General features: G+C 36.0%; 1 protein-coding gene across 1 annotated transcript in view; it reads left to right on the top strand.

The window, feature by feature from the left end:
• Window positions 1-18670, top strand: part of LRRC9 (leucine rich repeat containing 9) — a 134696-nt gene that overhangs the window by 85920 nt on the left and 30106 nt on the right. Inside the window, exons 23-27 of the mRNA XM_030931688.1 lie at window positions 450-572; window positions 8805-8935; window positions 10487-10595; window positions 11559-11698; window positions 15139-15275. Coding sequence (XP_030787548.1) covers window positions 450-572; window positions 8805-8935; window positions 10487-10595; window positions 11559-11698; window positions 15139-15275 — 640 coding nt within the window. The remainder of the gene's footprint in view (window positions 1-449; window positions 573-8804; window positions 8936-10486; window positions 10596-11558; window positions 11699-15138; window positions 15276-18670) is intronic.

The raw sequence follows: 18670 nt of genomic DNA, 5'->3' as shown, positions 1-18670 counted from the left end.
TTCCCTCTAAGTACTTACCATTAATAGATAATACATTTGGCACTAGTATCCTAAAAGAGATTCTGATTTTATAACATAGACCATTGAAATATTCCACAGAATTATACCTTAGTGGTCTGAAAGGGTAACCCTTGCTCTTAAAAGTGCACTTAGGCTGGGCATGGTGGCTTATGCCTATAATTTCAGCACTTTGGGAGGCCATGGTGGGAGGATCACTTGAGCCTAGGAGTTTGAGGTTGCAATGAGCTATGATCTGACCACTGCACTCCAGCCTAAGCAACAGCATAAGACCATATCTAAAACAAAGGAAAAAAAGTGTACTTAAAAGCACTGAAATCCCATGGAAAGATAGCTAATATAATTCCAATATTAAAATTTGAGGTTGGCTAACCTCTTACTAGAGTGCTTTAAATATACATAGAGATAAATATATGTATTTTATTACCTAGGGTTTATGCAACTTGGTCATTCTAGACATGTGTGGAAACATTATTATATGGAATCAAGAAAACTACCGGTTGTTTGTAATATTTCATCTTCCAGAACTGAAAGCTTTGGATGGGATACCAATTGTAAGTTGTTTTATGACTCATAACATTTGGTCTAAGCTGCAGTCACATATGCATAGGACATAGTCATTTTGAACATTGCTTTATCACTAGCATGATAGCCAAATTTACCATACTTATTAATCTAAGGCTCCAAAGCTTATTTTAGATCTGGGTTTTTAAATTTTGTCATCTGGTCAATTCTTAATTGTCCGAATTGTGGTGGAAGGGAAGGGTTGTGCTGCTTACAATAGCACCCATTGAATTCAGTGCCTAAAAGGTAAAGAACACAATTTTATGGGACAAGATAGAAAAATTATGCACTGGAGCTTTACCATCCTCTTAAGCCTAAAAGCAGCTTTCTATTTTCAGTGAAAATATAGTTGCTAATATTAATAATTAAGAAAAATATGTTTGAACCAACAAACGTGGTATGTCAACATTACTAAGTAAGCTGTAAAGAAAAACAGACACAGACCCTAGGACTGAATGTGAAAGCAACATTTGGATACTTGGATTCTATAACGAGCAAATTCATAGGGCTCCTATTTTCCACATAACAGGGTAAATGCGTGACAAATGTGTAAAGAGTAAAAGGTTTCCCTGTGTAATGTTGCCTAGCTCCTATCAGAGAAGAAAACACATCAAATTTTCTAGAAAATTGAAAGATAGTTCATGATCATTTAGTATTCTGAGGTACTCCGAGAAGTTTACTAATCCTAGCCCTTCTGTTTTCTGGACCCTCCTCAGAATGGGTCACTAAAACTTTCTCACTCCAACACATACAAATTCCCTAGAACCTTGTATACTGGGCTTTATTTAGTTGTTAGCTTTCACTGAATAATGTTTTTTAAAATACTCCTATGAGACCAGTACTGCATTTACTCTAAAGATGTTGTTGAGGATCTTATCTGTCCTATCTCTCTGTGACCTCATTTGAAGGGCCACATAAAAAACACTTATAGAAATAAATGTAGGAAAAACATTTACCCCTAAGGAAAAGTTACGTTCTGCTCACCGACAATGAGTATATTAGTCTCAACTCATGCTACTAAAAAGACATACCCAAGACTGGGCAATGTATAAACGAAAGAGGTTTAATGGACTTATAGTTCCACATGGCTAGGGAGGCCTCACAATCATAATGGAAGACAAAGGAAGAGCAAAGTCATAGCAACAGGCAAGAGAGCATGTGCAGGGGAACTCCCCTTTATAAAACCATCAGATCTCATAAGACTTATTCACTATCATGAGACAGCATAAGAAAAACACAACCCCATGATTCAATTACCTCCCACTGGGTCCCTCCCATGACATGTGGGGATTATTACAATTCAGGGTGAGATTTGGGTGGGGACACAGAGCCAAACCATATCATTCCACCCCTGGCCCCTCCCAAATCTCATGATCTAACATTTCAAAACCAATCATGCCTTCCCAACGGTCCCCCAACTCATTTCAGCATTAGTTCAAAATTCTACAGTCCAAAGTGTGAGCTGAGACAAGTCAAGTCCCTTCTGCCTATGAGCCTGTAAAATCAAAAGCAAGTTAGTTACTTTCTAGATACTATGTGGGTACAGGCATCGGGTAAATACACCCATTTCAAATGGGAGAAATTGGCCAAAACAAAGGGGCTACAGGCCCCATGCAAGTGCAAAATCCAGTGAGGCAGCCAAGTCTTAAAGCTCTGAAATGATCTCCTTTGACTCCATGTCTCACATCCAGGTCATGCTAATGCAAGAGGTGGGCTCCCACAGCCTTAGGCAGCTCCACTCCTGTGGCTTTGCTGGATACAGCCTCCCTCCCAGCGGCTTTCACAGGCTGGCATTGAGTGTCTGTGGCTTTTTTAGGTGCACAGTGCAAGCTGTGGGTGGATCTACCATTCTGGGGTCTGAAAGACGGTGGTCCTCTCCTCACAGCTCCAATAGGCAGTGCCCCAGTGGGGACTCTGTGTGGGGCCTCCCACCCCACATTTCTTTTTGGCACTGCACTAGCAGAGGGCAGCAGGCTTCTGCCTGGACATCTAGGCATTTCCATACACCCTCTGAAATCTAGGCAGAGGTTCCCAAACCTCAATTCTTGACTTCTGTGTACCCACAAGACCAACACCATTTCAAAGCTGCCAAGGCTTGGGGCTTGCACCCTATGAAGCCACGGCTTGAGCTATACATTTTCCCCTTTTAGCCATGGCTGGAGTGACTGGGACACAGGGTACCAAGTCCCTAGGCTACATACAGTAGGGGGGCCCTGGACTGCTCCAGGAAATCATTTTTTCCCTCCTAGGCCTCCAGGCCTGTGATGGGAGTGGCTGCCATGAAGGTCTCTGACATGCCCTGGAGACATTTTCCCCATTCTCTTGGTGATTTGCATTTGGCATCTTGTTACTTATGCAAATTTGTGTAGCTAGCTTGAATTTCTCCCCAGAAAATGGGTTTTTCTTTTCTACTGCATGATCAGGGCAAATTTTTCAGACTTTTATGCTTTGCTTCCTCTTGAACACTTTGCCACTTAGAAATTTTTCACCAGATATCCTAAATCATCTCTCTCAAGTTCAAAGTTTCACAGATCTGTAGGGTGGCGGCAAAAATGTCACCAATCTTTTTGCGGAGCAAGAGTGACCTTTAATCCAGTTCCCAACAAGTTCCTTATCTCCATCTGAGACCACCTCAGCCTGGACCTTATTGTCCATATCACTATCAGCATTTTGGCCAAAGCCGTTCAACAAGTCTCTAGGAAGTTACAAACTTTCCCACATTTTCCCATCTTCTTCTAAGCCCTCCAAACTGTTCCAGCCTCTGCCTGTTACCCAGTTCCAAAGTCACTTCCACATTTTTGGGTATCTTTACAGCAGCACATGACTCTACAATTTACTGCATTAGTCTGTTCTCATGCTGCCAATAAAGACATACCTGAGACTGTGTAATTTAGAAAGGAAAGAAGTTTAATGGACTCACAGTCCCACATGGCTGGAGAGGCTTCACAATCATGGCAGATGAAGGAAGAGCAAAGGCAGGTCTTACATGGTGGCAGGCAAGACAGCATGCGCAGGGTAACTCCCCTTTATAAAACCATCAGATTTCATGAGATTTATTCACTATCATGAGAACAGCACAGGAAAAACCCACCCCCATGATTCACTTAGCTCCCACTGGGTCCCTCCCACAACAGGAGGGGATTATTACAATTCAAGATGAGATTTTGGTGGGAACACAGAGCCAATCCATGTCAATGAGTATTATTTAATTATATTCCTTTTCACTTTACCTAAAAGCTCAGGACCAAATTTATGATTCAATAATATAAATCCTATAGGATCTTATAGTCTTTTTGTCACTAATCCTAGTGAGCTTGATTTTCATTATGTTTGATTTGCATTTTACTATTTGATTATATGTGTTTCCTGTAAGCTGCCACAATTTGTGGAATGAGGCAGAATATAAATGTATGAATTAATAATTGGACATCTTGAAGACTAGACTGAAGAATTTAGATTTTAAATGCAAGGTAATGGGAATGCATTGTATTTGAAGGCCAAGGGAAAGGAAGACTGAAAGATGTCTACAAGGTTTGAGTCTATGCCAATAAAAGACACCATAACAGAATATGAATATAGGAAGAAAAGCAATTTGGGGGTGTAAGATGATTAGTATTGGACTTTAGTTTTATATGGAGATCATCTGACTGGAGATGTCAAGCAGGCAGTTGAAATCACAGGATTAAATTTGCATATGAAAATTTACTTTACATATGTTTGGACTTGAATGTAATTTGAAGAGAGTTAACAGTTAAGACCAAAAGCATATGCAATATCATCTAATGAACGACAGTAGAGAAAGTAAAGAAATCTAAGCGAGGCTCTAATACTTGCATTTATTAAACATATGTAGAAAAAGAAGTCATGAAAAGTGGGTGCAGAGGTAGGTAATACAGTAATATATAATGCTAGAGTGTCTGAGATATAAATAGACTTTGGAAATGGCATAGTCGAAATCCTTTATTTTATGTATGAACACAAGCAACTCTAGAGAAGTTACATGACTTCTTCCAAGTTATATGACTGTTTAATGGTAAATCATGGGCACATGAGCCTCATTCTCTGTCCAACACTCTCTAGACATATAATTACATTGTCTTCTTTGAAGTGGGAGTAGAAACCAAGGGCGGGCATAGACTAGGAGGAACCAAAGAACGATTTGGGTAGTTGTGTTTTCATTTTACCTTTTGTTCCCACATACTTTTATTTTTAAAAGATTATTTTTTGCATTAAGGATACATATTCTCAATTTAGATATGAAGTTTTAACAGAGTAGAAAAAAAGAAGGGAGTTTGAGTAAAAGTAGATCAAATGACTTACCAGTTTTATTTAGATCAAGTTCAAACCATTTGTCTGAAATAGATTGTCAACAATAGCCCTTGGGCCAAATGTGACCTGCCACTTATTTTTGTAAATAAAATTTTATTGGAACACATACATGCCTGTTTGTTTATATATAGTCTATGACTGCTTTCACACTGCAGTGGCAAAATTAAATAGTAACAGAGAAGCTAGTGTTCCCAAAGGCTAAAATATTGATTGACTCTTTACAGGAAAACTGTAGAAAACATTTACCAACCCCTGATTTAGGAGGACACTAATCATATGTTGCTTGTATAATTATGAAAAACACAAAAGCAATGTTATTTCTAAGGCTGAATTAATGTTTTTAAAACTTATTTTGAGATTTTATTATTGAGGATTCAACAAGAGAAGCAGAACTAGTAAGACAGATATACATATAGAGATATCTATGTCTATATATAGATATATAGATATCAAGGAATATTTAATAATTGAGGGGACTGCCTAAACAAGCCTGAAATCCATAGGACAGGCCATCAGGAAGCAAAGATTATGGGTAGGCTGGGGCTCACAGGCATAGATGAAAGCTGCTGTCCATGAGTGGATTTTCTTCAGGAAAATTCTTTCTTTCAGGAACCTCACCTCTGCTTTTAAAGCCTTGCAATTGTTTGAATCAGGCCCATCCAGATTGTTCAAGATGATCTCCTTATTGAAAGTCAACTTGCTAGGAGCTTTAATTATGTCTACAAAATTCCTTCACAGCAATACCTACATCATTGGCTAAAATAATTGGGGACTCTAGCTTCAAATATTTTGCAGCTCTGTTGTTGGTACATACACATTTAAGACTGTTATGCCTTCTTGGTGGACTGACCCTTTTATCGGTAGGTAATGTCCCCTCTGACTCTGGTAATTTCCTTTGCTTCAAAGTTTACTTTATCTGAGGTTAATGAAGCCACTCCTGCTTTCTCTTGATTAATGTATAGGATATCTTTTTCTGTTCTTTTACTTTCAACCTGCATATATTATATTTGAAGTGAGCTTCTTGTTGACAACACACAGTTGGATCATGTTATCTATTAGCTAATTTTTATATTTTAATTGATGAACAAAGGCCATTTATATTTAATATAGTTAACTGACCTGTTAGGGCTTAAGTGTGCCACTTTGTTTTCTTGTTTTATATTTGTTTCCTTTGTTCATCTTTCTTCTGTTTTCTTTTTTTGTGCCTTCCCGTGAGCTTCTTGAACACATTTTGAAATTCTATTTTTATTTATCCATAGTGTTTTTTGGTGTATCTCTCCATATAGTTTTTTTTTTAGTGGTTGTTCTAAGTATTACAATGCATATACATACTTTATTATAGTCTGTTAGGATTGACATTTTACCAGTTTGAGTAAAGTGTAGAAATGTTACTTTCCTTTCAATCTATTTCTTCTCCCCTGTTTATATTTTCACTATATACATTGAGAACAAATGAGACAATATTATAGTTTTTTTACATCAGCTAATCAAAGATAATTTAGAAAAATCAAGAAAAGAAGGGAAGTTTATTAATACTCTTAATAATTAATTATTTAATTAATTAATAAATAATTAATAAGCACAATGGAAGTTTCCATTGTGCTTTCCTCTTTCCTGGCATTCCAAGATTCCTTTTTTTTTTCTTTCCATTTCAAGAACTTTCTTTAGTCATTTCTTAGGGTAGGTCTGCTGGTAACAGTTTGCTTAGTTTTCCTTCCTTTGAGAATGTCTTGCTTTCTCTTTTTATTTCCAAATGATATTTTCCCTGGATATAGAATTCTGGGTTGATGTTTCTCTTTCACCACTTGAAAATGTTGTGCCACATCTTCTGGTTTCCATGCTTTCTGATTAATGTCACTCACATTGTTTTACCCTCACAGGTAAGATTTAATTCCTCTGTCACTGTTTTCATGCCTTTTTTCTCTGTCATTAGTTTTTAGAAATTTGATTCTGATTATTATTATGTGTCCTTGCATGGATTTGGGTTTTTTTCCCATCTGGGGTTTGCTTAGATTCTTAGCTTCTTGGTTTATGTCTTTTGCCAAATTTGGAAGATTTTTGGTTATAATTTCTTCAAATACTTTTTCAGCCCCACATTATTTCTCTTCTTTTTCTATGAATCTAGTGATACTAATATTAAATCTTTTGTATGGTTCCGCAAGTACAGGATATGTTCGTCTTGGTAAAGTGAGGCTCATTTATTTATGGGTCTATTTTCTCTCTTTTGTTCATACTGGGTAATTTCTATTGTTCTGTCTTCAAGTTATTTGTTTCTCTTTTCTCTCCATTCTGCTATTGAGTCCCTATCCATTGCATTTATTTGTTTATAGTATTTTTCAATTCTAAAACTTTCATTTCATTCTTCATGTCTTCTATTGCTTTGCTATCACTTATCTCTTTGCTAAAGGTTTCTGTTTTGTTTTTTCATTTGTTTCAAGTATGTTCATAATCGCTTGTTGAGCATTTTTCCTTTGACTGCTTTGAAATGCCTGTCAATTAAAAATATTTGTATCATTTCAAAGTTGGCATCTGTCGATTGTCTTTTCACATTCAAGTTGAGATGTTATTGGTTCTTAGCATGACATATTTTTTATTTTATTCTGAACATTTGGGGTATTATGTGGGTCTTATTTAAATCTATTTTAGCAAGCCTCCCTTGACACTATACCAGTGAGAAGATGGGGAACCACTTCGTTGCTGTCAGGTGGGAGATAGAAGTCCAAGTTCCTCCATGTGGCCTCTGTTGACAACCTGGAGGTGTGTTCTTCATTAACTGCTAGGCTAGAGTAGGAGTTCATGCTCCCCACCAGACTTCCATTGATTTACTCGGGCTAGGAAGGAAGGAACTTCTTGTTACTATCTCCCAGAAGCCTCCACTGATTCATCCTGGCTGGGAGAGACGGGAACACCTAATTGATGCTCCACAGATAACTCATTATGAATGAGTGGAAGTGGGAATCCAGACTCCCCATGTTATCTACAATAACACTTGCAGGTAGGGAGTGGAGACATGTGTTACTGCTGATGGGGGATGAAAGTCCAGGTTCCCACTCAGCAGGTGGATAATGGAGAAGTGCCTTGTTACAAATGAGCACAGGTTAAAGTCTAAGCAGCCCATTCTGCTTTTACTTGTGGGCATGAAGTTGGGGCCACAGTTTATTCTGTAGGGTTTAGCAGGAGTAGGCTTTTTATTGTCTAAAGTTTTCTGCTGTGCTAGGCTTCCCCTTTCCTGATCCTTTGACTAGAAAGAGTAGGCTTTTTGTTTACTTTGTCCTGTTTTTTTCTTATTGTCATTTCTGGGTTTCTAGCTTCTCTAGCACCCAGTAGAGAAGGTGAGGCAAAAAGAAAATCCAGGGTGTCATTCCTCAGGTCCTGAGGTACCTACCTGGTCTGCCTTCTTCTCCACATCTTTCAGTATTCATATGTTTGGTTTTAATTTTTTTAATTAAAAAAATTTTTTAGAGACAGAGTCTCACTCTGTCACCCAGACTGGAATCCAGTGGCATGATCATAGCTCACTGCAGCCTCTGAACTCCTGTGCTCAAGACATTCTCTGGCCTCAGCCTCCCACATAGCTACAACTACAAGCATGTGCCACTGTGCTTGACTAATTCTTTTTTGTTTTTTGTAGAGACAGGGTCTCACTTTGTTACCCAGCCTCATCTCGAACTCCTGGCAATCCTCCCACCTTGGCCTCCCAATGTGCTGGGATTATAGGTATTAGCCACCTTGCCCTGCATATGTTTGTTTTATATATAATGCACAGGATTTAGCTCTACTTAGTAGGAGGAATCTGGAAAAATGAGTCCACTGAATTTTTACCTGAAATCAGAGAACTACATAATTTAGTCATCTGTAAGACAGGACATCATTTTCTAAATGCCTTCATATAGGAACCACCAGAGACTGAGAATGCAAAAGATTTGTTTGGTGGTAGACTTACTTCTGACATGATTGCAGAACGACAAGGACATTCCAACTTCATGCAAATGCAAGAACTAAATTGGACTTCATCATCCATTAGGTACAATCATTTTATTATATGCCTTTTTACACTATAATTACATTATGCAATTATTGTTATCATTTTTCTGAAGCTTATAAATTTATACATCTTATATAAATATAATCAGTGATTCATAAAATATCTACTCTACTGCAAAGGTTCATGCTAAGTAATGCATGTTTTTTGAGATGGGGTCTCAAAAAATGGCTCACTGCAGCTTCAACCTTGCAGGCACAATCGATCCTCCTACTATAGGCACGTGCCACCAAGCATGGCAAATTTTCTTTGTATTTTTTGTGGAGACAGTATTTATGCCATCTTGCCAGGCTGGTCTCCGATCATGGGCTCAAGTGGTTCACCTGCCTCAGTCTCCCAAAGTGCTGGGATTTCAGGTGTGAGCCACTGTGCCCAACCTAAAATTAAAAATTCCTTTGTATCGCATAAAAGACCCTTTATTATCTGTCCATTATTATCTATTGTAGTCCTTTTCTTCACTGCCCATGACACTTCATATTTCAGGAATTCTGAAATATTCTAGTTACTGAATCTCAATCATAAGATTTTTTTTCATATTTGTTTCTGCCTTTGTTTGTACCTGTTGCACTGCCTAGAACTCTTTTCTGCTAATTTGCTCGATAAATACCTACAAATGCTCCAAATATCATCTCAAGATCTTTCTCCTCCATGCTACAGATTTTATTTCCCCGAAATGCCATTGCATTGGTATGATAGAGATGCTAACTCTATCACAGCAATTCTCCTCTTTATTTTCATTTTTCTGGCTCCCTCTTCTTGGGGGCTGAAACGTTTCTTTCATCTTTCTTGTAGCCTTTCCAAACACATTCGCTGTACTTAGGAAATACTAATGAAAATGAATGAATGAATAACTTATTAATGGGTAAAAGTACGTCATAATTCTAACTTCAAGTTTAGGATTTGTTTAGAGAACTGGTTAGGGAAAGGGATGTAGTTTTATGCTCTTCTCTGTCATGGCTCAAATGAAGATATAGCTATGGACTGCGAATCAAGCATTCTGTTTAATTACCAAAATGTTCACACAGGGTGGAATGCAATAAAGGTTTCCAGAAGATCTCACAGAAACTCTTATTTTCAAAGCCCTTACCTGCTTTTCCTTTCCTTTCCCATCCCTAACCACTTCCTGGTATTTCGGAAATGACCTACTTCATATATATCATCTGAAGTTCGTAACCTGAAAATCTTATGATTTACTATATCAACTTCACTATGATTTCATGAACATATATGTGAATTTATAAAGAAAGTGGAATGTCTCTTTTACAAGTTTCTTCTATAATAGTGCTATGTTTATATGGTAATAGATGTTTTTTTGAAAGCAACCAAATTATATATCACTTTCTTGCATATGTACCCAACCAAAATGTATATTCAGCTAATCATTTAACCAATTCATTTTACATTAAAGTAATTATTTTTATATTTATCAGGTGAGACTTTTTTAATGTCTTTGGTGGCTATATGTGAAGGAACTCACCTTTTCCTATATTTTCCTGTCCTATTAAAATAGTAACTGTATTTGTCTAAATTCAGAACAGTGGATTTGATTCCAGTCGACCAATTTAGAAATGTATGTAATGTGAATCTACAGAACAATAATCTCACTTCATTCAGTGGATTAATCTATCTACCTAATGTGAAGGTGAGTCATTCACAAATTTTTCTTTCTTTCAAGGTTTCCAATGCAAGTTTGTATCTTCTTTACTTTGGATTAAATGGTATTTCCACATTATTAAAGTAGATAAATTATTCCTAAATTTTCTTTGGGTTTTTTTTTTTTGTTTTTTTACTAAGCAAGAAAAAAACTATTACCTTCCAAAGTGATTTTGCTTTGACCTCAGTTTTATGTGATTGTCACATATGTAGTAAATTTTCCTCTGTAGTCAGAGATGGGATTGAAGGCAGATATGGAAAGAAGTTTCTAGGTTCTTTAAATGGCCTTATTGCCTCCTTTATTATTTCCTTGACTCAGCCATCTACTAAGGCCTTTTTTTTTTTTTTTTTTTTTTTGAGTCGGAGTCTGGCTCTGTCGCCCAGGCTGGAGTGCGGTGGCCGGATCTCAGCTCACTGCAAGCTCCGCCTCCCAGGTTTACGCCATTCTCCTGCCTCCGCCTCCCGAGTCGCTGGGACTACAGGCGCCCGCCTCGTCGCCCGGCTAGTTTTTTGTATTCTTTAGTAGAGACGGGGTTTCACCGTATTAGCCAGGATGGTCTCGATCTCCTGACCTTTTGATCCGCCTGTCTCGGCCTCCCAAAGTGCTGGGATTACAGGCTTGAGCCACCGCGCCCGGCCAAGGCCTTTTAAACATAGATAAATAGCTTTCTCTTCGACTAAAAATTATTTAATCCTTGTCAGGTTTGGAGAAATCAGGAGTACAGATTGAGAAAGTTGAGGAGCTTTCTAGAGTCTCCATGTGAAGTATTGTAATTTCCCAGAACTGTCAGATTAAAAACACATTCAAAACTAAGTCTAGATTATTTAGGATATAAACATTTGTTGTTTCAGCACTAATATATTATTAAATTATGTGGTATATGCCAAGTTTTATCCACACAATTTTTAATAATTTCTAGGATTGCTGATTAATAAGATGTTCTTTCTGTAGGTCTTATGCCTCAACTATAATCATATTGAATCAATCATGCCCAGATTAAAGCCTCAGACTCACTTAACCAATAGACAACTACTGTACCAGAAAGTGCCTTCAAGTGGCTATGGACAGCAAGGAATTTCAAAAACAAACAGGTAATATTCTTTATTTTTATGACTGTAACTAATTTTGGCTGGGAATTTTAAAAGCAGTTAATCACATTAATGATAGCAGTAACACATTACAGTACATAACATTTAGCTTATTGTAATACCTATTTTATTTATAGCTACATGCCAAAAATAAACTTCATAAATAAAAAGGTACTCAAAATATTTCTCTCATTGTTTATTCCCTGCCTTCTCCATTTCAAACCTATATTGTGAACAAAGGGAAAAAAACAAAAAACAAACAAACAAAAGGGCTTGTACTGCATGTTTGATGACCTTGGGTTTCTTTTTTAAAAATTGAGGTACAATTCACATACCATAAAACTCACCCTGTGTGTACAATTTAGCAATTTTTAGTTTATTCATCATAAACATTTTTATCAACCCACAAAGGAACCCTATACACAGTAGCCTGGAAATGTTTTTTTTTTTTTTTAACATTTGTTTTGCTTTTATTTCTAAATTATTTATCTGGTCACTTAATGACTCAGCACCAATGGAATATATACTTTATGCAAAAAATGAGGACAAACCTTCCACCTCCTTACATATTTTGATAGAACATATATATATCATATCATATATCATATAATACATATCATATATATGATATATATATTTATAATGTATATCTCCAAATCAGAATACTTTCATTCCAGTTTTCCCAATAAAGAACATTACTTGTGCTTTTTATTACCTCTATTGAAGTATAATTTCCATGCAACAAAATTGACCAATTTAAATGTAAAGTTTAATGAATTTTGACAAATGTATTCAATCATAAAACCTCTACCACAATCAAAATACAAAGTATTCCCATTCCAAAAAGTTCATTTGTAATCCCTCCCCTGGCACCTGGCAACAACCACTAATCTGCTCTCTTGCTGTAATTTCGCCTTTTTCTAGAATTTCATATAATTGGAATTATGTAGTAAGTAGTTTTTGTGTCTGGCTCCTTTTACTTAGCATAATGCTTTTGAGATTCATTCATTTTGTTGCAAGTGTCAGTAATTTATTTCATTTTATTGCCAAATAGTGTTCTATTATATGTATTATATGACAAGTTATTTATGCTTTTATTATTGATGAACATTTTGGTTGTTCCTAATTTTAGGCTATTATGATTAAAGCTACTATGAACATTTCATTTATATACATACTTTTCTGGATCCTATTCATATTTGATTTTTCTAATAGTTTTATTGAAGTGGCAGTTTATGTATCATGTTTACTCATATTAAGTGTATAAATCAATACTTTTACTAAATTTATAGTTGTATAATCATAACTGCAATATAATTTCATAACATTTTCCATCTCACCAAAAAGATCCTTCATGTCCATTTACAGTCAATTTCCTTTCCCATCTCTAGTCCCAAACAACCTCTAATCTGTTTTCTAGAATTGTATTTTTCTAGACATTGCATATAAATGGAACTATAAAATCAGTGGTCTTTTGCCTCTGGCTTCTTACACTCAGCATGTTTTCAAGGTTCATTCACATTATGGGATGTGTTAGTAGTTCACTCCTTTTTATTGCTGAATATATTGGCTATTTCACTATGGATATGACTGTATGGATATGTTACATAATGTTTATTCATCAGTTGATGGAAATTTGGATTGTTTCTACTTTTTGACTGGTTTGAATAACACTGCTTTAAACACTTGTGTACAAGTATTTGTGTGCACTCATATTTTCATTGTGTTTATTTTGGGTAGATATATATGCATGGAATGGTTGGGTCATATGGTAACTTAACACTTAGCTATTTAAGAAACTGCTAAACTGTTTTCCCAAATGGTTGCACCATTTTTCATTATCACCAGCAGCATATGAAGATTCTAATTCCTGCACATCTTTGCCAGTGCTTGCCTGTCTTTTATAGTATAGCCATTCTAATACATTCGAAATGGTATCTCATTGTGGTTTTAATTTGTATTTTCCTAATGACAAATAGTGTTGAGCAGTTTTTCATATGCTTATTAATCATATATCTTCTTTGGTAAAATCTCTATTCAAATCTAAAACCTAAAAAATCTAATTGTTTAATTAGGTTGCTTGGCTTTTCATTATTAAGTGTCTTTATACTGGGTGTAAGCCCTTTATTAAATAAATGATTTACAGACATTGTCTCTCAATCTGTGGCTTCTCTTTTCATTTTCTTAAATGATGTCTTTGAAGGAATTTTAATTTTGATAAAGTCTAATTTATCAACTTTTCTCTTACAGATTGCAATTTAGGTGTTATATGTAGTAATCTTTGCCTAACCTAAGGTCACAAAGATATTCTCTTGTTTTCTTTAAAAAGTTTTATGTTTTCACTCTTACATCTAGTCCTATGATCTGTTTTGAGTTAAATGTTTGTGTATGTTTTGAGGTAGGAGTGAGGTCTAAACCTATTTTTGTATGTGGATATTCAGTTGTCTGAGCACCATTTTATTAGAACACTCTCGTTTCCTCTATTTAATTGTTTTGGCACCTTTGCTAAAAATCAGTTGAGCATAAATGTAAGGGTTTATTTCTGTACTCAGTTCTGTTCCACTGATCTGTATGTCTGTCCTTTTGTGCCAGTACTAGACTGGTTTGGCTACTGTGGTTTTATAAAAAATTTTAAAATCAGTGATTTAAGCTCTCCAACTTTGTTCTTTTAAAAGATTGTTTTGAATATTCTAGATTATTTGCATTTCTTTACAAATTTTAGGACAAGATGGGGGGGATGTCTTCTGGGCTTTTGATAGAGATTGTATTAAATGAATCTGTTGATCAATTTGGGGAGAATTGCCATTTTAGTAATATGGAATCTTCTAATCCATACACATGGAATATTTCTCTATTTATTTGGATCTTTGTTAATTTCTCTCAGTAATGTTTTGTAGTTTTCTGTGTACAGATTTTCCACTTTTTATTAAATTTATGCTGAAGTATTTTATTCTTTTTTATACTTTGTGAAAAAGAATTTTTGCTTAATTTCATTTTCAGATATTTTATTGCTAGTAGGTAGAAAATTCAATTGATTTTTGTATATTAATCTTTTATCCTGTGACCTTGCTAAACTCCTTTATTGCTTCAAGTAGTTTTTTGGTGGATCTTTTAGGATTTTCTAAATACAGGATCATGTCATCTGAAAATAAAGACAGTTTTATTTATTCCTTTCCAATCTGGATGCATTTTTTTCTTGCCTGATTGCATTTTCTATTGATTTCATTGTAACACCTTATGTACTTCTTTATTCTAGACCATTCTTTTTTAAAGAATATTATATAAAATATAAACAGACTATGTATTATAGCTTAATTCTGATATATTAATAAATTTATATTTTCTTAACTTCAGTTTATAGTAAACACATACCAAACTGTCTTTTTATAATATACATGGTTTGAAGTTAAGTTTATGGCCTCAAACTTACCTATGTGTTTCAGAGACATAAGGAGCAGTGAAAATTTGCCTCCAATAATGCACAGTTTAGAAGTTCTTCATTTGGGCTACAATGGAATTTGTAATTTGATCCAGCTACAACTTAACAGACTAAGAAATTTAAAATTCCTCTTTCTACAGGGTGAGTAGAAATACTGTTATTGTATAAGCCTTTATTTTTAAAAACTGATTTTATCATCATTCTGTTTTGATAAGCAAATATAAGCATCAGTATTTACTAAAACAGATTCACAGACAAATATATTTTAGTAATCACAAATGAATTTTCCCTGGTTACTTACATATTTTTAGAAACCATTTTCAAAGGTCAATGCAGTATTCTGAGAATATAGACAGTATTACATCATAATTTACTTATATATAGTATTCAACTTAAAAAAACAAAAAAACTAGTGGGTAATTCACAAGTATTTATTAAACTCAGAATTGTCATAAGTACTATGAAAGATATGGAGGTACTATGTTACTATAATTATGTATCATTGAAATCCTTGATCTAGGTAGTTTAAGATCTATCTGTGGAGATGTACTGAGACAAAGATGAATTAAGTTCAGACTATGTATTACTAACTTAAGTGCAACAGAAGTTCAGAGAAAAGAGAAATTAAAAGATTAGCTCGTCGACATGTATAGAGCTCTTTAAAGGAGTAATAGAATCTAGATTGAAGGTGAGCATTACTGAGTGCTTTGCAAGCAGGGGAGGAGGAAAAGAGTCACAGGACATGACTGTGGTGTCTGTGGGCCAACACTTGAAAAGGGAACAACCTGATGAGAACAAAGAATATGCACTTTTCTAAGAGAGTTATAAATCCTCTAAACATGATCAATTTGATAAATAATCCTCATTTCAATATATGAGATCATGTTATTTAGTTTTTATTTAAATAAGCCTCATTACAGTAATTTTTAAATTATACTTCAACTTCTGTGATACATGTGCAGAATGTGCAGGTTTGTTACATAGGTATACACGTGCCATGGTGGTTTGCTGGACCCATCAACCTGTCATCTACATTAGGTATTTCTCCTAATGCTTTCCCTTCCCTTGCCCTCCGACTCCCTGACAGGCTCCAGTGTGTGATGTTCCTCTCCCTGTGTCCTTGTGTTCCCACTGTTCTCTCCCACCTATGAGTTAGAACATGCAGTGTTTGGTTTTCTGTTCCTGTGCTAGTTTGCTGAGAATGATGGTTTCCAGCTTCATCCATGTCCCTGCAAAGGACATGAACTCATTCCTTTTTATGGCTGCATAGTATTCCATGGTGTCTATGTGCCACATTTTCTTTATCCAGTCTAACACGGATGGGCATTTGGGTTAGTTTCAAGTCTTTGCTATTGTGAATAGTGCTGCAATAAACGTGTATGTGTGCATATGTCTTTATATTAGAATGGTTTATAATTGTTTGGGAATATACCCAGTAATGGAGTTGCTGGGTCAAACGCTATTTCTGGTTCTAGATCCTTGAGGAACTGCGACACTGTCTTCCACAATGTTTGAACTAATTTACATTCCCACCAACAATTAGTAATTTTTTAATTTTGTATAATAGTGAAAAATTGAGGTTGAAAATATAGAGCAGGACCAAAGTAGGGAAAGTCAAGCAGAGAAATTTGTACAGGATGTAGTCAATAATAGGTAGGAGCTTGAAACTTTAAGAAAAATAGCATGAGAAAAACACAGGGTTTGGGGCATTAGTCTAACAATAATTTTTAATGGCATAGGAGAAAGGCAGGCATATCCATCAGTGGGACATGTGGGCAGATACTGAGGTAGTTGATCTGAGTACAGTAACTTCTCAAAGACAGGATTTTCTAGACCATATTTTTAAAAATTTGAATGCATCTATCAAAAGCACTTGTGATTTGGATCAAGAACCAGGAGACTTAGCCTTAAAACCAAGAAATTAAGCACAATGACAGATCTTTTTTAAAAAAAAAATTATTTTAGATTCAAGGGGTACATGTGTATTTTTGTTAACATGGTATTATGTTCTGGTGGGAATTGGGCTGCTAGTGTACCTATTGCCCGAATAGTGAATATAGTATCCAATAGCTAATTTTTCAACCCTCACCCCCACTCCCATTCTCCCCCTTTTTGCAGTGTACATATTGTTGGAGTGTACTTACTGTGAACTTACTGCTTAGCTCCCACATGTAGATAAGAACATGCAGTATTTGATTTTCTGTTTCTGAGTTAGTTCACTGAGGATAATGGCCTCCAGCTCCATCCAGGCTGCTGTAGAGGGCATGATTTCATTCTTTTTTATGGCTATGACAGATTGGTATTTGTTTTCGTGTGTTTTTCCAGTTTGTTTTTTGTTTTTATTTTTTATTTTATTATTTATTATTTATTATTTTTTGAGAACAGGTTTCTCTCTATCACCCAGGCTGGAGTGCACTGGCACGATCATAGCTCACTGCAGCTTCAACCTCCGGAGCCCAAGTGATCCTCCCACCTCAGCCTCCTGTGTAGCTGGGACTATAGGCTTGTGCCACCATGCCTGGCTAATTTTTTTATTTTTCTCTCTTTTTTTGTAGATATGGGGTCTCAGTTTGTTTCTCAGGCTGGTCTCAAACTCCTGGACTTAAGAGATCCTTTCACCTCAGCCTCCCAAAATGGTGGAATTACAGGCATGAGCCATCACTCCCTGCCCAGATCTTTTAAAAGATACATTGACATACAAAAAAACAGACAACCTAACTCTGGAAGGTCTATTTCAATAGAATAATGTAAGGGAGAAGTGTGTTCTGATGCCATGGCTAGCATGGCAAATTAGAGTAGGGCAGCCTTATGCAGGAAGTAAGGCAGTTTACTCTGACAATAACAGCTGCCATTTGTGGAGTCAATGGGTAAGGTGTTTGTCTACATACATTGTCATATTTAATCTTCACAGTAATTCTACATGGTAAAGATTGTTACATGTGTTTTACAAAAGAAAAAAGTGACATTCAGTGTGGTTTAATAATTTGCCAAGTTTGCACCATTGTGTGTTATGGTACAAAGTCAAACCTAGATCTATCTACCTCCAAAGCACATGCAGTTTCTATCCAGCTTGAATGACATAATAAGGGCATAGACTAGAGTGCTGGCAGTGGGAGTGGTAAGAGGTGAGTCCAAAAGGCAGTTTAAAAGGAAGAAATATTAAGACTTAGTGGCTAGATGTAAAATAAGGGGAAAAGCTGTCCCAGATGTTTTTATAATTTCATTGGGAGATTGGGCAAAAGGAGGTACTAAAGCTAAAGTCATTGGGAAATGTTGCTTATTTGAGAGTAGAGAAAGATCAGTTTGTGTTGTAACAATTTTGATGCATTAAAAATAGAAAGTTGGCCGGGCGCAGTGGCTCACGCCTGTAATCCCAGCACTTTGGGAGGCCGAGGCGGACGGATCACAAGGTCAGAAGATCGAGACCATCCTGGCTAACACAGTGAAACCCCGTCTCTACTACAAATACAAAAAATTAGCCGGGCGAGGTGGCGGGCGCCTGTAGTCCCAGCTACTCGCGAGGCTGAGGCAGAAGA

The sequence above is a fragment of the Rhinopithecus roxellana genome, chromosome 5 (assembly GCF_007565055.1).
Source record: "Rhinopithecus roxellana isolate Shanxi Qingling chromosome 5, ASM756505v1, whole genome shotgun sequence".
Classification (NCBI taxonomy): Eukaryota; Metazoa; Chordata; class Mammalia; order Primates; family Cercopithecidae; genus Rhinopithecus; species Rhinopithecus roxellana.
Note: the sequence above shows the minus strand (reverse complement) of the source record. Positions and strands in the feature narration are given on the sequence as shown.